The sequence below is a fragment of the Sabethes cyaneus genome, chromosome 2 (genome assembly GCF_943734655.1).
Source record: "Sabethes cyaneus chromosome 2, idSabCyanKW18_F2, whole genome shotgun sequence".
Classification (NCBI taxonomy): Eukaryota; Metazoa; Arthropoda; class Insecta; order Diptera; family Culicidae; genus Sabethes; species Sabethes cyaneus.
In genome coordinates, this window is record NC_071354.1 from 130595444 (window position 1) to 130621289 (window position 25846).

Genomic DNA, 25846 nt, shown 5'->3' on the forward strand with positions numbered 1-25846 from the left:
TAATGTGCATTAAATTTTAATATACCGACGAAATAAAATGGCTGAAAAAAATTCCGAGGGCTATAGCCCCCCTAGGAATGAGCGCTAGTTCCGCCAATGTATTCTATAATACAATAAAACGGTTGTACAACATTTTCCCGAAAACCGTTTCCCCGAAACCCAGTTCCCCGAAGGATATTTTCCCGAAGCCTATTTCTCCGAATGAACTGTTTTCCCGAATGTACCACTTTCCCGAAAACCATTTCCCCGAATGTACTGCTTCCCCGAATACCATTTCCCCGAATATAATACTTCCCCTAAAACCATTTCTCCGAATATACTACTTCCCCGAAAACCGTTTGCTCGAATGTACCATTTCTTCGAAAAGTAACGTTTTATATTTCGAGGTCACAAATTATATAGGTGTTGAAGCTAAGCACATCAGAGATCAGAGTATTAGGCATTACTGATCCGAGGCGCGCAAATTCCGTTCGGCTAATTTTGGCTCCTAGTTCCGTGCAAATGGTATTAAAGTCAACAATATCTCTGAACAAAACATGCACATTTCCTTCAACAATGTTTGAATGCTTGAGAGTATACGTTCAAACATTTTTGTCGAAAATGTTCTGTATGTTCCGCTAGGAAACCGCCACCTTTAGACCAAGCGTATGAAATTAGGCGTCGCATGCAATTGCGGCACCTCACGGACTCAACGAATGGTTGTCCGACTTTCTCTAGGAAACTAAACACCAGAAAATAAAATACCGAAGGATATTCCCCAGAAAGAATCATTCTCCAGAAAACCAATGCTCAGGAAGTACTAAATTCCAGAAAACCAATTCCAAGTATCAAATTCCAGAGAACTGATTCTCAGAAAGTACTATTTACCAGAAAGCTATTGGCAAGAAAGAACCAATATCTAGAAAAATATTTAACAGCGAGTAACCCAAAGTTAAAAATAAATGGAGCGTTCATTTATTTAAAGGAATTAACTTACATCAGGAAACAAAACCAAATTATTCTGCAGTAGGTATTATTATAATTATTAATATCTTTTATTCCAACCACATCTTCATCTGCTATCTTACAGTTTATTAAGTATCTCTCTTTTCTGGATTTTTCGCGCATCGTCTAATTACCGCATTTGCCCGCATTTTCGACTTTCCCCGAAAATTATTTTCTCGGATAAACGAATGTTTTTAAAATCAATGTTACGAGTACAATGAGTTACGCTTTATTACAAGATGTGGCACCTAACTATTTTATCGTGCTAGTAGCAAAACGTTTCCTAGATGATTCAGGGCGAGACGGCCGTAGGCCGCGAGTGTTCGCCGGCGACCCGCCGTCGGAAGCGCCGGCCACTGCGGGGGGGCAGCCCCCCCGCAGAAACCACCTCTATTTAGGTGCATGTGTTTTCCTAGGTTTGCCGACTAGTAGGGGTTATCCTTTAGTTGAGTCCGAACGAGCGATAGCGAGTAAGGACAGCATATAACCAACAATTAAGTAGACCGAAGGCTGCGAATGTTTTGACATACAGTCGATATTTCCCTACTGCAAGAGTTAAATTCAACCCATCGACATCTCTATATCGAACTGCAGTAAACGTCAGCGACAGCATGTTCGGGGCTCAAAATTTGACAGCGGGCCCAAATCAGACTGCTGGCAGTTGAGTGAAACTCAGTGCTGACATGCTATCTCATTTTCGCACACACGAGATGTTGGCGGCCAAAACATGGTTGTCTGCCGATGGGGTGGTTAAATTCTCTGACTGAAGATGAAAGAAGGAAGCAGTCACCAGCGACTTTGCTGGCCTACACGCTTAAAAAATTTGACCCACTTTCACGAAAAGTGGAACAGCTCAAAACATGCGTATATTTTACACACTATTTTGAGTAGCTCTTACTCCTTTTATGAGTTCCACCGTAGAAGCTCATTAATGAGCAATATTTACTCAAAAATGAGTGCCATTTCACCCAAAACTGGGTAGTACTTACACAAATTACGAGTAAATTTAACTCAGTTATGAGGTCGACCTAAACTACTCAGAATTTAGAAATTGCCATTACTCAAATTTTTGGGTTGTTCCACTTTTTGTCATAGTGAGTCGGTTTTTACTCATTTTTGAGTTGAAAGTCACTCATTTCTGAGTTAATCTTATTCATTCGCGGGTTAAATTTTTTAAGCGTGTAGACCGTAATTGAAGAAGATGTGCGCCGTCTGATGAGCGGTATCAAATATCAATAGCAAAATGCGAGAATATCTTTGAAATAATGACGAATTTTGTTTCAGTTTTTCATGAAATATAATGTCATTACCTTTAATTGACCTTTACACAGTGTTTCGAGTGAAAGTATGGTAAAAAGGGTTGTAATTATTATCGGAGCCTTGCTTTTTGCACCCTTAAGACCTAGCGCCCTTAGCGGTGGCTAGTCTGACAACCGCACGCTACGGCACTGACCTTACCTACATGATCCGAAAACGATTTTTACGTTGAATATCATACCAAGGGACCTAAGAAGGTCAAAGTTCTGCGTCTGTTCACGAAGAATGATCCATCTATTCACCAAGAAAAATGATAGCCAATCCACCGTTGGATGTAGCAGACTTTCGCACGCACAAATTTGTGAATTTCCGCATACCCAGTCGTAGTAACTAATTTTCAGTTGATTCCGCACGAGCAGCAGTTATTTTATCAGCAAGAATATGTGAAAACTGGTTTTGTTTTGAGGTGTTAAATAGTATGTTACATGTTCCGTCAAAATTCATTGACGTTTCAATTGTTTCAGCTTTATGTGTTTTTCTACTTTTTGATTTGCAGCCTTCTGTGGTACTCAACCCCAGTTTTTAAATTTTAAACTTATCAGATTTACAGCATAAAACTGCTTCACCTATTCTATAATGCTGCGCAGGGGAAGTAATGGCTTATTTTAAAAAACATGCTTTCCGAAGAAGAGGCATTCGAGAAATTGGTTTTTATAAACTGTATTTTGGGAATCTAGTACCTACATTCGGAAAAGTATTTTTCAGAAAAACTTCATTCGGGGAAAATATTTCCCCGTATGTCGTATAATCTTACATATATTTCTACTTTGAAGATACTGGGAAAAAATTTTTGGGTAAGACCAGACAAACACTTGACAACAGGCTTGCAATGCAATGTAACATGAATTTTACTCGTGGAAATCAGGTTTTCGGGGAAATGATACCTTCGGGAAAATGTTTTTCGGGCAATTGGTACATTCGGGGAAATATTTTTCGGGAAATGAGTACATTCGGGTAAATATCTTTCGGGAAATTAGTACATTCGGGGAAATATATTTCGGGGAATTATTACATTCGGGGAAATATCTTTCGGGAAAAGAGTTTTCGGTGAATTGATACATTCGGGGAAATATTTTTCGGGGAGACGGGTTTCGGGGAAATGGTTTTCGGGGAATTGTTATACAATCCAATAAAACCAAGTTTATGGTTGTGTGTAACGTATAAACCAACCCATCGACATCTCTATATCGAACTGCAGTAAACGTCAGCGACAGCATGTTCGGGGCTCAAAATTTGACAGCGGGCCCAAATCAGACTGCTGGCAGTTGAGTGAAACTCAGTGCTGACATGCTATCTCATTTTCGCACACACGAGATGTTGGCGGCCAAAACATGGTGGTCTGCCGATGGGGTGGTATAAACGGAAGAATTGTTGGCAGTTTTACAGAATTGAATGATGCTTTTTTCTGTTGTTCTCTTTTGCTCTGCGTCAGGTTTGTACGCTTTAGACAACTACGAGTATTATCGGGGTAAAGTAACAGATACCACGTTCAAAATCAAGCAGCGTCATTGTCATGATCGTTGTGAGGTGGTAACCAAGCACGTGTTAATAATGGTAAAACTAAGGCTACTAAATATTCACAAAACGCGTGTTCCTTATAACAGTGCTTATCTACCGCTACTCGAATAATAATCCCAATTTTTATCAGTTTCCTATATAAATGGACTGTTATGCGAGTAGCGGCTGTAAATCATGAGTTAGAAGCGGCAATCTCTGCTTGACCGTCAAGTGAAACATACATCTTCTTTATATAAGTATGATTGGTTTTATAGGTTAAAGGAATATTTGCTGGAATAAAAGCAAAGCCATGGGTTTATACCGTCTTTAGACATTACCCTTCTTTATCGACAGACTTCGCAGCCGGCTGTTAGAGTACAGGAAAATTACGGGGCCAGTGCAACAATCCTACTGACTCTAACTAGCAAGCACCGCCTAGCCGAGATTCGAACATAAGACGACTGGCTTGTTAGACCAGCGTCGTACCTCGAAGCTAACTGGGCGGCATTTGCTGGAATAAACGAACAGTAAAACTAGATTTATTTATTTATTGTTCTAGTCTTCAGCACAGAGGTAGTACCGTAGTACAGACTAGCTTCAGAGAAACTGTGATAAAATCCAGGGCGAATCCATCATCTAAAAAGTGCAACCCGGAGCGAGACTAAATTCAACCAAGGTGAAAAAACAAACGTTTTTTTTTCAGCCGTTTGATTGAAGCGAAACTAGGTTGGACTTAAACAAAAACGCTAAAATTAAGCTGACACACCAGTGAATTTTTGCAGAAAAGATTTCTGTTTAGCTTAAGCATTGTGCTACTGTTTTACCTGACTCACTGCGAATATGCGTATTATTGAAATAAAACGTAACCATACGTTTTATTCGTTTATAACGCATATGCAGTTAATATCGATAACAAACGATTTTTTGTAAGTTGTGCTTTTGTTATTGCATTTAATTTGTAAAAAGTTGCATAAATAACAATTCAGCTTCACAATACAATTATTGCGTACTACTGGCACATGAAATATAATGTTTAAGTACGTTATTTTTAGTGATCAAAATTAACGATATTTTCGATACAAGGGCGATATTTTTCGAAACCTTTCGAATCAACACGATACCGCGAATACAACGCATTTCGCAGTGAGTCAGGTAACACAGTAGTCGTCAAAATTACTATACGCTACTTTCGGCGTTACCCCGATGCATAGCAAAAATATCAGAATCGTAGTCAAAATTACTACTGTGTTACCTGACTCACTGCGAAATGCGTTGTATTCGCGGTATCGTGTTGGTTCGAAAGGTTTCGAAAAATATCGCCCTTGTATCGAAAATATCGTTAATTTTGATCACTAAAAATAACGTACTTAAACATTATATTTCCAGTAGTAGTATATGTGCCAGTAGTACGCAATAATTGTATTGTGAAGCTGAATTGTTATTTATGCAACTTTTTACAAATTAAATGCAATAACAAAAGCACAACTTACAAAAAATCGTTTGTTATCGATATTAACTGCATATGCGTTATAAACGAATAAAACGTATGGTTACGTTTTATTTCAATAATACGCATATTCGCAGTGAGTCAGGTAAAACAGTAGTCATACAATGAAAGATGGTAAAATTATCTGAGAACATCCCAAGGAACAAAACGGCAGCACCTAAACAAGCAGGTGTGGAATAAGAGTTGTGTGGTAGCATTCGGTGCTGAACAAGCGAATTTGCTGAATTGTCTGTTGTTTAAACGTCATACCCTACATTTTTTCTAGCTTCTAATCAACATCTATACGTTGTTATATAAGTGCGGAATAAGAGTCGAATAAACATTATGCAAACGTATCGGCAGTACGGCTAAGAGCAGGTGTGGAATAATGGTCGCTTAAAAGCTACCATGAAAATGCATGTCGAATAGACGTTGTGCAAACGTGTCAGTCAAGAACAATTGTGGAGTAAAAGTGGAATAAGAGTGGAATGAGCATTGCGCAAACGTATCAACAGCATTACGAAGATCAAGTGTGGAATAATAGTGGAATAAGCAAGGGGTCGGTCACTCAGCACAGCCGTTTTTATGTTAGGCGACTTGAAACAAGCCGAACTGTGCCGATGCTGTACCGAAAGTGCCGAACTGCAAGATTTGTTAAATTCGTTCTAATCTGATAGATCTGGCAACCGTGCGAGATGATTTTGACAACTGGCAGTGGTCCCATTTCATCTGTAACATTGAACCGGAGGTGTGTAAAGTCATATAAATGTTATTTTTATAGGGCTTTAGAGGTGTGCCGCTTGATATCTCTGGAGTGCCTGGGCACAATGTGCTGAGTGTCCGACCCCTTGGGAATAAGTGTGGAATGAGCGTTGCGCAAACGTATCAGCAGCATTGCTGAGAGCAAGTGCAGAATAGAAGTGGAATAACAGTGGAATAAATGTTGTACAAACGAATTTGCAGAATTGCTGAGAGCAAGTGTGGAATAACAGTGGAATAAATGTTGCGCAGCATTGCTGCGAGAAAGTGTAGAATAAAAGTGGAATGAGCGTTGCGCAAACGTATCAGCAGCATTGCTGAGAGCGAGTGTGGAATAAGAGTGGAATGAAAGTTGCCCAAACGCATCAGCTGCATTGCTAAGAGGAGTTGTGGAATATGTGTCGAATAATCGTCGTACAAACATATCAGTAGCACCAACAAGAGAAGGTGTGGAATAAAAGGTGCTTGATGGCAGCCAACAACACCAATAACTTGAATGACACTTTATATTTTACACTTTATAATTTATGCTTTAAACACTTTATTTTTTTGATACAGCCGCCGCAAATCTTTGCTGGTCGTGGAAATCCTTTTATGTGTTGTTGTCTGTACGGTGTGTATCTTTTCCCTCGGCGTGTCGTTATCCCTCGTCGTACCGATAAATTAAATAAACTTGTATCCTAAGACAGCTGGCTGCTTGACGGTTTGCGAGTTACTCATAATGGATTTGCACAGCGAGATGAATTCCGTCGGGCTAAAGCCGCCAGAATTGTTATGATCGGGTGGCATAGTGGCGATGACCAGCTCCCGCTGCCGGTGCGCGAAAACACCACTGCTTCTCGTGCCATCCGCTGCTCTTTTTTGTTTTTTGGACGAAAAAAACTAAATCAGAGCCGATGACAAATAGATGTGCACAGACAGTGAGCGACTTAAAGCAGCAATAAGCTCTGGACTATCTGCGTAAACTAATGACGGGGTGATAAAAGTACACAAGTTCTCTGCGGTACTAGCACGAATCACTCCTGCTGTTAACTAATCACTGCTGCTGTTAATCACATCACTGCTAACTAAATGAACAATCACTAGCCGAACATTCTGGATTCCAGTGAATTTTATTAAGTACCACCGCTCACCGTCGTCAATATTCAAAAGAAAAAAGTCTTCTGCGTTGCGACTGTGTTATGTTGCTGGTGGTACAAGCGAAATGCTTTATTTTATTATAAATAGTTTATTAAATGTTTAACATGTACGGAATAAATACTTCTAAAGTAATCTTGTACAGCAGATGCCAAACATGATTTAAGAAACTACTCTTCAGCGCTTAAATACATTTTAACCAATTTTTGTTCCACGCTTGACAAACTTAAGCTGGTAAATCTACATCGGCTAAAAACTCGGCGCCTGTCATATGTCAGATTATCTCAGATGTGTTCGTTGGCGGCTTCCGACCGACAGGATGTAAGTTCGAACCCAGGTGAATTAAAAAAGTATATGGCAGGCTTGATGAATTTTGAGTCAACCAATGATTTCCTACTAAGTCTCTTATTATAAATTATAATATAGGCATACAAAAATGGCCATGAAAATAACGAAACCCACAAAATAAAATAAAAATACTTCCTGCATATTTTTTTTCTTTTTGCTTGTCTAAATGTTGAACTGCTGTGGAATAAACGTAGCTTAAGTGTCATCAGCAGAAGTTTAATAAACATATATACACGTACTGAATAAACGTTTTACCACAGACAAACAGACATAACACTCGTTTTCCATTCATCGTACCGATAAAACCGTCATTTCAAATTTGTGCTTAGTTGGGAATATCTCCGTTTTGGTCAAAGTGGCGCTTTTTGACGAAAGAAGGGGAATTCCCCATAAAAAATACTTGCTTCTTCGAGGGACACCCATATTGCTATTTGATATTTGGGAATGTCGATCATAGATGGTGCTAGTGTTCAGGCTAAATGTGAGGTACGATAATTTTTGTTGATTTTTCTTCCAAGAGTTATGTCTGTTTGTCTGTGGTTTTACTATACGTTGCATAACAGTCATACAAACGCATCTTCCACGCCCATATTCAGCACTGTGCTGTTTAAATTCTCTAAAACCAACTGTATAAGCATTGAACAGAGGTGTTTAGACATACTTGAAAAGCAGCTATACAGCATGTGCTGAATAAAAGCTGTCGGTTAAACGTTTAATAAGCAAAAATTGTTCCTTGGGATGTTGCTTGTACAAGAAACATGGTAAATTGGAAAAGCTTTTTCATGGCACTTACAAAAAGCAAGCGTTTTCTGCTAAATAGTATGAGATACTCAAAGTGTAAATGTCAATACACTTTGCGAGATACCACGGTACATGGTTCTTGTTTCAGTGTACAGTTTGCACGCATCATGAAATCAGCCAATCAGGTAGCTGATGGTTCATTTTTGACAGTAAAGTATTGTCAATTGCAAGGAAAATTGTACCATCCAAAGTGCGATATCGCTCATAAAAGTGCTATTTTGCATTAAATCGTTTCAAATCGTACAATTTTCCTTGCAATCAGCAATATTGCAGATTGCAAGAAAAATCCTCACATCGTGGCGAGGGGCAAGACAAGGGGAAAGGTAGATATATTAAGGTTGAAAAAATATTTCCATAGGGAAAAGTAATATATTTTCAACAGTGTCTTGCCCCTCGCATCGCGGTTATCTTGACTGTTGAGCCAAACGTGCCAAACGAGCCAAACCATCAAAAGATTACCGCAGAGCTGATTGCTTTAATGAAAATTTACTAAATCAATTGTTTTTCATCAAACCCATGCTACAAAACTGTTATTTTGTAGAACTGCAAACCATAAAACCTAAATTTTAATATTGCGATTATCTCGCGGTTATCTCCTCTGAGCGCGTTATCACCGTCGCTGCAGGCGGATTTTTCATAACCGCCGCAATATTGCAGCGCTAATAAATCCTCGACGCGCTCAGGATATAATCGCGATACAACAGCAATAATAAAATTTAGCTTTTCTGTCTTGTGGCTCGACAAAATATATTTTGTAGCATGTTTTTGGTGGAAAATAATTGATATGGTAAATTTTCAAATACTAGATTACCACAACAAATCAGGAGATTATCTGTCGGTGGTTGGTTCAACATTTACGTGGAAATAAGATAGATGTATTGTATTGCCCTTTGCATTGAAAGTTGGATTTTGAGCACACTTGTTCAGTCACACATTTTGTAGGTGAGAAAAGTTGCCAAAATTTCGTGGTAAAAACCCATGAATCTTGGTTGATTCCTATTTGAATTCTAATGCTTAAGTAGAGTTGTTATCGACGCTCCGAATAATATAAAAATAGTTTCTAAATACATAATTCCGCGCATAATTCATAATTTTAACAAATATGCAGCATATATGAAATAAATGAAAAGTTAAATATTAAATACTATTTGCTTTTCCTACAACTGGTACTGGCGCCACTGCTAAATCAAATGTCAGCTCAGATGGGAGAGTTGTAATGATGGGAAATGCCGACATTTATGGATCAAAAGGTCTGTGCCATAAAGGAGATGGGAAATGCCGATCAAAATCTATAACGATTATGGATCAAGTTTTCTTATCGTTAATAATTAATAACGCTAATATGACTGTATAAGCAAAAATACGTAAGAAATAGAACAAAAATGTTAAAATAATAACAACCCAAGAAGAAGATTTCACTTTAAACCCTCCAATTTTCGATACTCTTCCGTGACGATAAAGTTTGATGGTATTATCGATATAAGATTACCCAGGTAACCAATAAGCATCAGTATTTAGCAGTAAATCAATCGTTTATTAGCATCCCTGGCGTTTTATACTGCAGGTTGCTGTTTATCAGCCTTTTGACTGCATAACCGTTGTAAATTGGCATCCACAATTCTATTTAAATTCTTCTTGTCGGTAACTAGCTGCAAATAAGCATTGTCAGCACTATAAGAGGGCTAGCAGTAAAGTAGCCGCATATTTTGCCAAAATAGCATTTAAGAAGCATTTAAGGCAACTTAAATGCTTATTGGCTTGCATTTAAATTGCATTGGAAATGCTTATTGGTTACCTGGGTACTAGCGATATTATCAGTAGCACACTTTTCATCACAGTTTTGAACAACCCATCGACATCTCTATATCGAACTGCATCAGTAAACGTCAGCGACAGCATGTTCGGGGCTCAAAATTTGACAGCGGGCCCAAATCAGACTGCTGGCAGTTGAGTGAAACTCAGTGCTGACATGCTATCTCATTTTCGCACACACGAGATGTTGGCGGCCAAAACATGGTTGTCTGCCGATGGGGTGGTTTTGAAGGTTGCACTTTATAACTGTGCAGTCCAATTGAGTGTGAAGAGCGCAATATTATCCAATAATGTTCATCTGATAATAAACGTCACCTGTAGAGAAATTTACGTGATTTTTCACGTGGAAATGACGTGTGGATTACTTTGCGTGTACAGATAGGTGTCGTGCCAAATTGTCAAACCGCGTGAAAACAAAAGTAAAAACAGTTCTTCCTCTTTTTTCTCACACAAAACCCAAACAAATATCAGCGACTTCGATAGTCGCAAATGGTAATATTACATACCAGATACCACATAGTGTTGTTTATTCGTGTCGACTTTTTGTAAAATTCATAATGAATAGTTTAATACAACTACGTGATAAACGTTGGAACGGTAAGTTTTATTTTGTTTTTGCGAGATAGGTTTTAATACACCAACGTGCTTATAATGTAATATATTATAATTAATATTTAATGTATTGCTCTCTGTGAGATGTTAGTAATTCGCCAGACCGTTTCATAATAGTGTGTCATGATGTAGTCCGCGACTATAAAGTTGAAAAAAAATGTTATATTTTCACACAAGTTTCGCCACGCAATTACGTGGAAGTGTGAATAAACTTAAAAATCTCTTAGTTCCGTAGTCGCGAAAAAGTGCGCTGCAAATGTGTCAATGTTTGTATTCGCAAGGATGGCACCGCACGACCTCTTTTCCACTTACAGAACTGCCCGCAGCTGAATGCGTGAAAATTATTTCCGACATATTTCTGTCTTTTGCACTCTTTAACAAATCGCTATTCCGCTTCACGCATACTCGAAACTAATGTAGGTTAGAGTGACTATATATAGAGTGGCGACAATGTCAAAATTGGAATGATAATTATCTGTCAGTGTCATTCCCAGGGGGGTGGTGTCAAGCGAAAATTTCGTACCTAGCATCGAAATCATCCCCATAAAAAATTCCTCCTATTTAGTATTTGAAGTAGTATTTCAAAAACAACAATCCCAGTTCTTCCAATGTTCGTTCTTCATAAATACACAAATAGTCAATAGTAAAAAGCATTCAGTCTAGGTATTCGTAATAAGCTAACCAAACTTGTTTTGTTTGAAGGTCATCGATAATTGTCGTAATGCATTTTTGTTACAATTAATTAAAACGATTAACAATTAAAATTTACTTAAAGTTTCACAATCCATTTAGTTTTATATGTAAGTCAAATTTTTTCTTCGCTGTTATTTCAATTTCTAACCAATTAAAAAAACGCCTTAACTGAAAGTAAAAAATTTATAAAAATATTGCAAAAATTTCTTGGTTACTCTAATTTGGAAAAAATGGTAACCCTAAGAGCCAAATTTTTGGTGCATGTTAGTAACGCATCGAATATATGGAGTTTGACATGCACACCATAGCCCTGGTTTTAACCAGGGGTGTGAAATTGTCAAAATTTTGCGGGCTAAACATCCATGGACGGCGACTACTTGGAACCAGCCAGTATACCGAAAATAACAGCTAATATTACTTAAATTATAGCTAAAAGGCTGTGTTTAACTGCTTTCTAATCAATTTCGGTAGTCTGAAAATGAATAAACCTTTAAGTAGGCACCAGAACCAAAAGTACCAAAATCAATGAGTGGGACATGTACAATGTATGTAGTTTGACAGCCACACTACCCCGCTGGTTTTAACGAAGTTCTGAGAGCCAATGAGAACTGCACAGGTGAGGAAGAGAGCTTCGATGTGTTTCACTGATTTTTCGTTAGATTTTTTTACATTGGTATGGATGCTTATCGCATAATAAATTTGTCCAAACAACCCGGGTTGAAATGAGATGAATTTTATCTATCAAACAAAAACAAATAATCATCAAAAATTCATCCTATTTTAACTCGGACAGAATAAACAATATTTTCATCCTCACCTTATATGCTCTCATTGAGCAAAAAAAACTATCAATCCGTCAACTATGAAATGGTTCACATTCTGAACTGATTTTAACCACTCAAGGAGAAATAACCATCGAACTGTCAAATTTTAACTAAAAAGTTAAAAATTTCACGAAATGGTTCACAGCCTAAATGGTATTGTCAATTGCAAGGAAAATTCTACCATCCAAAGTGCCTATTTTCAAGGGACTGGCAACCCTATCCCAGCTCAATGTGTTTGACAGTAGCCAACATCTACTGCCGGCGTGGGTATTATTTGCAAAAATCTGGCTAAGATTTGAAAATACTACCCGTCTGCCAGCATACCGGCTTTGCAGAGTGAAACGAACAGAACGTATAGCAGTGTCATGTTGTTTCATTTACGCAAATGGTTAGATGTTGACTCCAAAAACATGGCTGCCTAACAGTACCGTGGCTATTTTGCATTAAATCGTTTCGGTATCTTCGGCGCACTTATTGCATGGAAGATAACGAAAAAGTGCGCCGAAGATACCGAAACGATTTAATGCAAAATAATACTTTTATGAGCGATATCGCACTTTGGATGGTACAATTTTCCTTGCAATTGACAATAAACAAAAGGAATAATTTGCACACGCATTGTGCAAAAATCCATGCAATGTTATCATTTCAAGTTATTCGCCACACTCAAAGGTTAGTAGCGGAACCAGGAACCTGCATTTCGAGGTACGTTTTTTTAGGGTGACTATATACAGAGTGGCGACAACTCATCCCAAATGTATGCAATGCGGGTTTTCCAAGGTTTTTCTTTTTCTTTCCTGCATACGCATTGGATAGGGTGTCTGCTCCTAGGACAGGACGTGCCATCTGGCTTCTTACTCTTCTTTTCATTATGACCGCCATCCCGATTGAATATTCTTTGTACACTCTGCACCACTGTTGCCTGCCCATATTGTTTTAAAAATAACTTCGTTTGCCGAAAATCAGCTCCCTAATACGCCACAGTTAATGCGACCAAAACATGTTTTGCATTTTATTTTGAATATTAAAATTCGTGTACAAACAAAACTAATATAAAACTAAGCATAGAACTACAGAATAAAAAAGAAATTAAAATTCGGAAATAATAACTTATTGACGTATTCCCACTAATGAGTTTCAGCAACACTGAAAGCGATACCGCGTTATTTTCCAGTCAACGGTTGCTCGTTACTTTCAGCCAATCAGAAAATGGGTCAATTTTGGGTCAACGCCGCGGTTGACACTTGGCACGTCCTGTCCTACACGCTTAAAAAATTTGACCCATTTTCACGAAAAGTGGAACAGCTCAAAACATGCGTATATTTTACACACTATTTTAAGTAATTCTTACTCCTTTTAGGAGTTACACCGTAGAAGCTCATTAATGAGCAATATTTACTCAAAAATGCCATTTCACCCAAAACTGAGTAGTACTTACACAAATTACGAGTAAATTTAACTCAGTTATGAGGTCGACCTAAACTACTCAGAATTGAGAAATTGCCATTATACTCATATTTTTGGGCTGTTCCACTTTTTGTCAAAGTGAGTCGGTTTTTACTCATTTTTGAGTTGAAAGTCACTCATTTCTGAGTTAATCTTATTCATTCGCGGGTTAAATTTTTTAAGCGTGTAGGTCTGCTCGATTGGAATGACACTGACAGATAATTATCATTCCAATTTTGACATTGTCGCCACTCTGTATATAGTCACTCTACGTTTTTTATATATGGGAGCTGTCAGCTTGTTACCCCGTTGCTATCAATTTACTTTGAGCCCGGCTAACAAAAGTTTTTCTCAAAAAAGCAACGATAAGCTTAGTGTAATTAACGTAATTTGAATGTACTTTAAATATCTTAGGACTTTAACTGAAAAGTTCAAAACCCATCCAACTTATTCAACAAACATGAATATTGTGGAACAATTACAAAACAAATTAAATATTGGAAAATATGAAGAAGTCGTTAAATTTTTACAAAATGAAAAATTTGACATGCAGCTAAATGAAAATTGTATGGATATCGTTTTAATGCTAGTAGTAAATATAAATGAGAACACATTACGGAACAACAATATGTTATACACAACTTGTGAGAACTTACTTAAACTCGTTGCTAGTAAATGTAGCCCGCAGGAAGTCCTTCTAGTTTTACTAGAGCGAATAGAGTATGCAAAACATGACGATGTTTTCACTAGCCAACTAAAAGTACTACAAGTTGTTTTAATGCGACTTAATGAAAGCAAAGTTAAATCATTAGAGTGGAGTCTGAACTCGGTGTTATTCTACATTAAAAATATCAGTTTGCCGCCATACATAATCAGTATCGAGGAGGATGAAGAAAATCTGCTAGAATCGGATGAAAAAGTGCAACGTTTATTACAGCTTTACATGACTGTTTTATTATTCTTGCAACCAATTGTCGAAGATTTGAGGACACGCCATCGGGGATCATTTCATAACAATACAACAACAAAGTTAAACGTTATAATCTGTTTTATTCTTCAACTTATGGGAGAACCACTCATTTTGCTCAATGCTCGGAATTATGACAAAACCGACGATGCAACCTTGGGTAACAATGGTAACATATAGCATTCAACAAAATAACATGTATTAATTTATTGCAGATCACGTTAAAAGTTATACTCGCCAAGTGGTCGAAGATCTAGTGTTACTGCTATCAAAAGTACTTGGCGATTCATTTTATTTACTGCGGTACGGCGAACAAAGGATTCGTTGGCCCAAAAAAATAAGATCAAATTTAAACGGTGTATTACATGAATTTTCGAAAGACATCTTTATGGATGAAGAAAAGTGTCCTTTATTATCACTGGCAATGCTTTGTTATTTAGTAGTAGGAGAATGCTGCCCTCCAACAATACCAGCAGTCTATTCACCGAATTATGTTTTCGAAGTATGTTTATATCATTGTGTTCAACTCATAAAACATGAGAAGCCAGCAGTACATTATAAGGGAATTGTGATAGTCAAAAATATGCTCCGAACTGTTCAGTTGAAAGCAGATGATTTAGATCTAAAAATTCATCAATGTTTCTGCACAAATCTGACGCAAATAATTGTGTATTCCAAAATTGAACGGAATCGAAAAGAAGGCACATTTGTACTGCGAGATTATATACACAGATTTGACAAAAAGGGACGATATATGCTAATAGCGAATCTCCTCAAGACTGTCCATCATAACGGATTACATTCGTTCATTGCAACACTTTATAAAGATTTTGTGCATAGCGAACTGCTTTCGAGCTCTATTCCTAGTTCCTGGTATTCCGGCAAATCCTTAAAACGATTAATAATGAAAGAGATATGTGTACTTAAAAATGGAATCGAAACGGATTTGATGGAAAACTCTGATAGTATTATAGCAGGCCTAAATATTTTGCGCTACCTTTTGATCAGAGATAAGTCCAATAGGACTTCTATATGGTGTTATCTAACGGATGTTGAAATGAATTTTCTCAAACCGTTAAGAAAGGCAATTGATCTAACGAGAGCTCATTTTAAGCAAGAAAGTTTTGCTGTAGCACAAGGGCAAAAGAACCAGGATAATGATATCGATATGACTGTTCAAATTATTAATGGGGATAAATTTCCAGAGATTACTCAGGATAAAAAATTGGAGATATTAACAAGGGCATTAAATAATTTTGATTTAATGGATAGTTTACTAGCTAGAGTTTTCGAGTGTATAGAAATGAATAGAACCGAACAATCTATACAATGTACATAATGCCTTGAGGTTATTTGAAATAAATTTCAGAATTATAGTCGATGTATGTTTTTTTAGCAGTCGTAAAACAATATTTGATAGGCAAATTTTTTTATTGTCCAAATATATAATACTAGCTGACCCGACAAACTTCGCATTGCCACAAATTAAACTGTGGTGTACGTAAATCGTGAATCTCGGATGACCTTTGTCACAATCTCGAGTTTTGCAAGTTTCTGGGGAGTTCATGGGTGTTTTAATATACAAATTTTCCTCACAGTAAAGTAGAAAATAACCCCCCCATTGCTTAGCCCTCTCTGTCCCATGGTAGCACAGGTGCTCCATGACTTCCGATACTAAAATTGGCCGATAAAATTTTTGAGGCATTCAAATATGGATATTTTGATTTCATAACGTAGTAAAAACATTGTTTTACAAGCTGTATAATTGCGTTTGACGAATTGCTAATTAATAGCTTTTTTACATGATCAAAAACTGTAAACCACCGAAACACCCCTGGGACAGAGAGGGTTAACCTGATACAACAAAGCGGATAGCATTTGAATATTCGCCATCATTACAAACGCGGAATGTATTACTTACTTACGCGGGATGTATCATTTCACGCAAAATCTTTTCGTAGAAAGTACCATTTCGCAGGGGTGACCCAACTGAAGGAAAGTAATAGAGGTCAGTAGATCTTGCAAAATAAATAAACCTAGATAGAGGTGATCTCTACGGGGGCCGCCCAAATTCAACTTTTCCCTCGTTGCCTGTGTTATTATGATATTAACTAGACAAGAAAATACAATAAACTGTTCGATCGTTCTGTGGCCCTTAAAAGGACGTATTGTTTGATTATCATAACTCCAGTTTGCAATAAACTTGCACTAACGCACTTAACGTATAATTATCTGTTCGGTAAATTGGAATACCGATAACCGTAAACCAGGCACGGCTTGTTGCAACGGACCAACCGAAAAGCCTCAGCAGCTATGCGATCGATGAAGCCGTTCGTGTATGGTCCTGAGACACGATGAAATACCACTCCAAGTGGCCAGCTGCAAGTGACGTGGGATGGTTCTGGTCGTTTTGTTGTCGTAAGCAGCATATTTCCTGTCAATTCCAGAACTGCAGCAGCAGATATTCCGTCACGGCAGCGAAACGAGTGCTCCAGCTCCAACACACGCTCAGCATACTTTCCTTTCCTCAGCAGCCGATGAACACGACCGACCGACAATTTTTCAATAGTTCAACATCAAGAATCCATACTTTTCTTCATTTGGGTCAATTCTTAGAAGATTTTCCGATCGATTGGTGGAAGAATATTGAAAATCGCTCAAAACTTGCCTACGTCATTATTTTCAATTTTTCAATAGTTCAACAACAAGAATCCATACTTTTCTTCAATTTGGGTCAATTCTTAGAAGATTTTCCGATCCAATGACACATTCCAGCGTTACGGAACACACTGTCCCTACTATGCAGTTCGGTTTCTGTGTCATTAAATCCCTGGAATTCTAGTGAAACATGAAGTACTCTTCTAACAACTATTTTACAAGGTACTTTGGTTAATTGGTGAAACAGGAGGCGATTCACAGGGTAACAATGGGTGCTAATTGTGTCCCGTAACGCTGGAGTGTGTCATTGGTGTAAGAATATTGAAAATCGCTCAAAACTTACCGTAAGGTGTAGTCCTACGTCAATATACAGCACGCTCAACATATCATTACAAAGAGCTGAATGTTATTGATGAAACAAAACATTGTACAATGCAACTTGATAGAAATTTAAGCAAAAATTTCACAAATTCTGAAGATTTCTAAAATTCTATTTTGATCCACCTAGGTTTTATTTTGGACCGTTAATATAACATATTTTGGCCCACCTTAGAGTTTGCTTAGGGAAACATATTTTGCACTGAGTTTGGAATATAATTTGCACTCTCCGTTTGTCCACATTAACTGTTGAGTAGTTTCGAATGTATATTAATGTAATAAAATATTTCTTTAAATTCCTATTCTTAATTCTACTTGGATTGAACTATTCCAAATAGAACCAGCCGTTCAATATTGGTTGCAATGAAAAGTGCTCGATTTCTGCGTACCTCGATTAGTCTCTCTTTATTATCATATTTTTAATCCCAAAAATGATAAAAAAAGTTTTGTTTTATTTTATTTGATTAATTTATTCAGGACCAAGATTAACACGTGATTCGTTCAAGACACACCTAACCGTTCGAAGAATTTCATGTAGACTATCCTCCCCCAAAATGAACTTTCCGGAACCACTTCCGTATATCTTGTCCTAATACGTTGACACTCGTGTTTGTGACTGAAACCGTTAAAAGGGTTCGTGGTGCGGTAATGAATCACAGATGGAGAATAGAGGGAACACGTCTTACTACGTTGCTTGTCTCGAGCGAATCATTTTCGCGTATGTATTCGGTTGCTTATACAAACTAATCTGTTATGCTCATTTCTCTGTACTCTCTCGTGGTGAGTATCTGATCGTTACAACTCCTCCATCCTTTATGATGAAATTTACAAACTTATCAAAACTATATACAATATAATTAACAATTTAGTGAATTTATCGAATTTACAAAATATAAAACTGATTAAAATTTACAATAAATTTTTTAAAAATATATAAAATCTTTATCATTTGGTTTCTTAACATTCCTTTTCGAACGTCTAACCGAAGACAGTTTAGACGAAGCTTTTTGTATAACTTTATCATGCACATTAGGATTAGAATCCTTTTTTCTTCTTTTAAATCTTCTGAAATCATCTTTGAATGAAAACTCCTCGAGCTGTCGTTGACAATCTTCGTTGACCAAATTCGATGCTTGAACATCTTTATATATAAATGAATCTGCCGGGAAACCAAAGAAATCCTCTTCAGGGTCGGATTCCCCTCCGGCAACTCCATCTTCAAATTCGTCTCTTCTCCTTTTCAAATTATTTCTGCTGTGCTGTGTTGAATAATTGGAGCTCTCCCTTCGAAACGTGACAGAAAGAAACCTGTTCCGGCGAGAGTCCTGCGGTATTGACGCTTATGCGCCGAAATGATTCTGCCGCCGAGTGAAATCTGTAAAACATCAGAGATTTGCTTGATTACTCTACAAGGAAGCCACCTTCGTATATCGGTTTTGTTAATATTTTTGTAGTAAATCAGATCGCCGTTTTTAATCCAGCGAAATCATCATTTTCTATAGTGTTATGTGTCATTTGCGAGCAAGAATCATGCTGGTTAGTCAAATTTTGTCTTAATCTATTTTCAGGATTTATTAAGTCCAATAGTGTTTTTGGTGTGTATGCAAGAAGCTTCTCAGAAGGAAACCTGCCTTCCCCTTCTAAGCAAATATTACGATAATTAAAAAGAAAGAGTGAAATTTGCTCGTCTGAATCCAGCTTATTTATCTCCTTGTCCAAACAAAATTTCCGGAATACATCCTTTACTAGGCGAACCATCCTCTCAGCCTGTCCGTTGCTTTCCGGGTGGTATGGAGGACTTTTCATGACCCGTTACTGAAAAATTTTATTAATTGTTCAGAGTTGAAAGGCGGTCCACCATCTGTGACCAGAACATCTGGCAATCCAAATCTTGCAAAAATACTTATAAATATTTTTATTACTTTTCTACCATCTGTTCCGTATTTCATATGTTCTATTTCAATCCATTTTGTGAAGCTATCCACAATGACCAAAAATATTTTGTTTTCAAAATAAAAAAAGTCAGCGTGAATCCTGCTGAATGGCTTATTAGTTGGAATCCATTTAGAATATGGAGCCTTTTTTGAAACTGTATTAGTTGTAAGATAAGTTTTACATGATTTAACGTATTCCTCTATATCTTTATTCACTCCAACCCAGTGTACAGTTCGACGTGCTACTTAGTTGTTTCATTTTATTTATTCCTGAGTGGTTTAAATGTAGCATTTTTAATATTTGATTTTTCATAATTTCTGGAATAACTACTCTATTACTGAAAAGAATACAGCCGTCTACCTCTTCCAGATCTTGATGATCAGCATAAACATTCAAAAAACGCTTATCTAGCCGTTTCGGCCAGCCGTTCTTTACATATTTTAAAACTTCCTTTAATAAATCGTCTTGAGCTGTTTCCGTTGCAATTCTTTTGTACTCATCGGAAAAGTTCAGATGCTTTACGTAATCTAATCTTGTTAATTCCTTAGGAATTTCTTGAGGCTAAGGAAGTCTACTACAAAAGTCAGCGTTTCCCTTTCTCGAGGAGGGACGATAAACAATATCGTAGTCGTAAATAGAAAGTTCCATTATGTATCTCTGTCCCCTTGTAACTGAAATTGGAGTCTTTCCTTCCTTACCGAATATACCGATGAGATACAAGCATCACTTATAACTACTACCGGTTTGTCAGGATCGAAATATTCTAATATATTTGGTTTCAAAAGAAATTGCTTGCAATCATTAAAAACTTTCTCACAAAAGTCACACCAATAAAACTTAACATTTTTCTTCAACAGGTTATACAAACAATTGATGGGAGAAGAGAGATTAGGTATAAATTTCGAGTAGTACGTAATTAAACCTAAAAATGCCTTTAATTCAGAAACATTTCGCGGAGCTTTCGCCTCACGAATTGTTTGCACTTTATCTGGACAAGGAAGTAACCCTTTGTCTGTCAAAACGTGTCCTAAATATGGCAGTTCGTTTACAAGAAACTTGCACTTTTTTAGATTGACTTTTATATTAGCTCTAGCAAGTCTCTCTAGAACTAAATAAAGTTTCTGTTTACAGTCTTCAATACTCTTCCCAGCAATCAAAACGTCGCACAGAGGAGTAACTAGGGCAAAAAGCTGGTCAAAATAAGAAAAACATTTTTTTCGGTCTTCAAATATAATATATATTTTTTTGTATGCTCAAATAGATGCTGCACAAGGTACTCTTAGTCAAAACACGTAGAAACATACCAGTAAGTTTTGGCAGGTGTACAAACATTGACAATATTTGAAACATTTTTTTTAAATCATCAAGCATCAGGAAACGGATTCCATCAGAAGCCAACAAAAAGATTAACAAAGGATTTTTATCAAAACATAGGTTCATCATAAGTAATTCTAACTGGTTTGTAGGAAGAAAATTTGAAATTTTGAAAATATGACTTGTTTTAAATAGTTTTGTCAAACAACTATTTCTTGCAATTTTGTGCTTTTTCAATGGTAAAAAAGTTATCAAATCTTGCAGAATCTGGTCATATATTCTATGAAGGAATGAATCTTTGTGGTATTCTGAACAAATCGGTACGTAAAGCTCATCCGGAAACGTCCGGACAGGCATTTGCGACCCTTTTGAAAATTGTATGTTTCACATTGTTTTGAAGGAAATATCGACCATTCGCATCTAGTTGCGTACTATCTTTTGTGTAATTCACCTTGAATACAATGGGCACACTAGTCTGTTCTCCAGATATGTCACTATTTGAATCAACATTCCCATTCAAAATTCGCTGACAAAAATAGTAGGAAAAATGTTAGTTGGGTGATGGTAAAGTATGTAATAGTATGTGTGGCGCGATTGTTATTTGATAAATTGCATAAAAGAGGCTATATATCACAGAGAAGACATCTGCGTTGATTTAGTGTCGAAGAATTAGCACAGAGAACAGACATCCATTCAGGAACAAATTTTTCGGGAATTCTTGGATAAAATTTCGAATTAAAATCACCTAATATGCTAGCGTCACCACCACTCAACTAAATGATTCTTTTGATTTGCACACTGACAACCTTTGGCTTCTCTGGCGCTAGTATCTATGGACTATAAGCGTTATGCTAGCGCCAGATGCTAGCTGTTGTGAGTTTAGTGTAGAATTTTATACGCCTTTAGCGACATCATCACTATAGTTTCCCAACTAATTTGACATTAGTTTTATCCAAGTGGCCCTTTCGCTTGGATGTCTGTTCTCTGTGGAATTAGTCTACTCCACTATCAACAATTTCACATCATTGTTTTATATGAATCAGAGACAAACAAGAACTCATTGATTTGCTCATGCATTTGTAGGTTTTGGAGAATTGCAGCCTTCTAGTGACTAGAAGAAAAGCATAATCTGCACTGATAAGTGAATTGAAATGACTTGTAATGGCACCAGTTTGTTACAAAACTAACTATTTTTACGTTTCATTTCATATTCGAGCCAAATATTACTTAATACGTAAGAAAATCATTTTGACCAGCTTTTTGCCCTAGTTACTCCTCTGTGCGTCGTCAAGGTAACAGAATACATTGTCTAACCCACAAAGTATCCTGTCCATGACTTTCGGAAAAATTGCAGCGCTCGAAGAAGCGCCTTGTGGCAAACGATTGTATGTGTATAGACCCTTAATTGTGTTGATAGTCATAAATTTTCTGGATTTTTTTGATAGTAAAAGTTGAGTATAAGCGCCTGCTAAATCCAAAGAACAAAATACACTTGATCCCGTAAGTGCAGCAAATAAATCTTGAGCCTGTGGCAAGGGGTAAATGTTCGGTAATAGGGTAGATGCTCCAGTAATGGAGGGATTATGTCAGGGGAAAGTATTTGAAGACAATTAGAATGCTCAATTTACCAGTTTCCAATTGAACTATACGATAATATGGTGCGCCATAATGTTGGCTTTATATACATACCAAAATTATACCATTCTGTTGGTTAATATGTCTAAAATATTGCTTTTACTGGCATTAGTCTGTGCTCCTAAAGTAGTGGCAATGTTCCTATAATAGTGGAAAATGTGCCTATAATAGTGGAATTTTATTTACCGCCCTTAGTAACGCTTGCAGTGTGCATGGCAGCTGGTGGATAACAACGTAGGCTTGTTTAAATGCTAGTGTTTGTTATGAATTTCTTAAGTAATTGCACCGTTTTGGTCTACTCAAAAGGAATTTGTAATTTCTGCACCAACATCTTAAATTTTAACTATATACGTTAGATAAAACTGTTCACAAATATACATTTAACAATCGAAAATTGATATTCTATCGAAATCATTCTAAAATCCGCCAAAATTATGAAATGTTTCGAGTTTCCACTATTACTGGTACACCCACAACCACTGGTACATCTACCCTAATACTTTATTTATGGAGACTTTACAGTCTATAACTAAACGAATATTCTGATCTTTCTTAATGACAATTATTACCGGCGAGGCCCACTGACTTGCTTCAATAGGAGTTATGATTCCATCACTTTCAAGTTCAACTAAATAGTCAGCGACTTTTTGTCGTAATCGCAAAGGAACCTGGTAAGCCTTTTTAAAAATTGCAGTGTCCTCCTTCAATATCAAATCACCTTCAAATCCCACTATTGCATTTGAGAAATCTTTGTCAAATACTGTCGAAAACTTACTCTTTAACTTTTCAACGAAATCCCTCTCATCGAGCTTATTTATGCTTTTCAAAATTGTCTTGTTGATAAAAGTCTCTCCATCCTGCGTAAAAAATGTCCAGCCAAGTGCGTCCCATTAAATGAACAAAATCGTTGCCGCATCGCAAGACAACTAGCTCAAGGGTCTGTTTCATTCCACTCAACTGTACTTCGACTACAATTTTGCCTAGAACTACCAAACGGTTCCCATCGATAACTACCAATTTTGACGTAGGACTACGTCTTACGGCAAGTTTTGAGATAGGGTGTCATTCCAAAAAATCGAAAAATACGTGCGTCACGAAAAATGAAAGGTTTTGAGCGCAAATAGCTCAGCGGTTTTCCGATCGATTTTCAATATTCTTACACCAATCGATCGGAAAATCTTCTAAGAATTGACCCAAATGGAGAAAAGTATGGACTCTTGATGTTTAACTATTGAAAAATTGAAAATGATGAACCTATGTTTTATCAGAATTCTCGCTTCTAGCATTGGGCGATACTGTATCTGTATCGAAAAATCGATACTTTTGGGCCGATACATCGATATTTTGGATCGATACTGAGCGTCCCGATACCGGCCAGTATCGATGCTAAAACGCCGATATTTGTATCGATACCTTTATATAGTAAAAGCTAGAGAAACTAAAATACTTATCCTAATTAATAACGTTGCTTATCCTAATGCGATGTCCATTAGGATTTCACCTGCATAACAATGTTCCGCCAACAAACTCGGTCCATGGCTGCCCGTCTCCAATTTCTCGAATGTCCCACACTTTCCAGGACTTGCTCCATTAAATGGAGTCCATTTGGTCTAACCGTCGAGCACGCTGCGTACCTCTGCGCCTGGAACCAATCGAATTCGAGGCAAACATCATTTTTACGGGATTGTTTTCCGGCATGTCTCGCCCATTGTACCCTTCCAGCCTCAGCAACTTTCTGAATACTGGGTTCGCCGAAAAGCTGCGCCAGCTTGTGGTTTATGTTTTTTCTCCATACATCGTACTCACATACACCACCAAAGATGATCCTAAGCACACAACGTCCAAACGTTGCCATGGCCGTTGCAGCGCTTTCAAGTCTCCGTCGAGCATTGTCCACATTTCGTGCCCGTAGACTATCGGTCTTATTTGTGCTTTGTACATGGTACATTTGATACAGGGTTGAAGTTGGTCAAATTTTATGGTCTTGTAGAATCCGTAGTAAGCACGAATTCCGGCAAGAATGGTGAGGTGTGTTTCTCTGCTGCAGTTGTTATCCAACGTCATCAACGACCCGAATCTAATCTAATCTAATCTCACACTAACGCAGCCAATTCTGGAAGGCATCCTGGAAAATGACGATTACTTGAATCAATCATTTTTCTTGTCAACGGCCAGGCCAACTGCGCAGCATGTACCGCAGAGAGAATTCCAAGGAATCAAGTGGAACTAGAAAAAATACCTAATTCCATCAAATTCCTTGAAATCAAGGGAAGGAAGAAAGCGTGGACCTCCCGTACCAAACGCTTCCCATATACATAGATAATGATTTATTTACAGTCGTTGGGAGTATCTTTGCTAATAAGGGTTAAGTGATACTCCGGACCCTCAGGGATGAACTAATGGCATTTAGACCAGGCTGCAATTGGCCAAGGATATAGCGCCTTATTTCGCTCTCTGAAAATAGATTAGTTTACCAAAAAATTAGTATAAATCATATAATACTTGAAATTAAAGTCGTGTGGTTTAATGGTTGCCTAAAACTACATTTGTAAGGTTAGGAACTGAAAACCGCACGACCCCGCACCTCCTAGCTTGGCTACTCAATTATTCAAATTGAAGTATTTCCAGGTATGGCCGCGTGGAGGCGCTAGGTAGGGGCTTGGGACGGCTAGAGCTATGTTGGGCGCTTCTTCCTAGTTGCCTTCCCCATTTCATACCCTTATCCGACGTCATCAACGACCCGAAGTATATAAACTAGTTTACCACCTCGAACTCGTAGAAATTAAAATATGAGGTGTACCTAATTAAAAGTACGGCGGCTATTTTTATCGATAAATATACTAACGCTGCAAAAATAGATGCATTCCTAGTCCCAGTCTTAAATCAAATTTTAAATAAAACTTTAATTTCAATTTGAAATCCAATTTCAAGTCGGATTTCTTGGGCGATGTAAAACTTAAATTAAGTTTCAAATCCTATTTCAAGTTCAATTCGAAGTTCCTTTTTAAGTCCGATTTAACTCCAATTTCTGGCGAAGTTGTAAGTAAAATTTCTAGTATAATTTTACATCCAATTCAGGTTAGTTTCAAGTAAAATTTCAAGTTCAATTTCATGTCTCATTAAGTCCTATTTCATGTGTAATTTCAAGTCCTATTTATATATTCTAGTCTGAATTAGTCCAAACTTAAGTTTAACTTCGCGTCCAATTTTAAGTGTAATTTGAAGTCCAAATTCAAGTTCCAC

At 37.3% G+C, this 25846-nt stretch overlaps 2 protein-coding genes across 3 annotated transcripts in view; both read left to right on the top strand.

Moving 5' to 3' along the window:
• Positions 1–10533: 10533 nt before the first annotated feature.
• The window catches only part of LOC128737160 (ubiquinone biosynthesis protein COQ9, mitochondrial), a 48331-nt gene continuing 33018 nt past the window's right edge, over positions 10534–25846 (top strand). The window contains exon 1 of the mRNA XM_053831736.1: positions 10534–10738. Within this exon, the coding sequence (XP_053687711.1) occupies positions 10699–10738 (40 nt within the window). The 5' untranslated portion in view covers positions 10534–10698. The remainder of the gene's footprint in view (positions 10739–25846) is intronic.
• LOC128737159 (glomulin) lies at positions 14085–16054 on the top strand. 2 transcript variants are annotated; one of them, XM_053831734.1, is made up of 2 exons: positions 14085–14843; positions 14899–16054. In XM_053831734.1, exons 1-2 carry the CDS (start codon positions 14111–14113, stop codon positions 16020–16022), a joined length of 1857 nt encoding a protein of 618 aa, XP_053687709.1. In that variant the 5' UTR covers positions 14085–14110; the 3' UTR covers positions 16023–16054. The 2 variants fall into 2 exon arrangements, with proteins under 2 accessions (XP_053687709.1, XP_053687710.1); XM_053831735.1 differs by having other exon boundaries at positions 14085–14978.

Coding starts and splice junctions, on each gene's coding strand:
- LOC128737159 (XM_053831734.1), top strand. CDS start 14,111: ATGTACTTTAAATATCTTAGGACTTTAACTGAAAAGTTCAAAACCCAT. Junction 14,844..14,898: donor AACCGACGATGCAACCTTGG/GTAACAATGGTA, acceptor AATTTATTGCAG/ATCACGTTAAAAGTTATACT.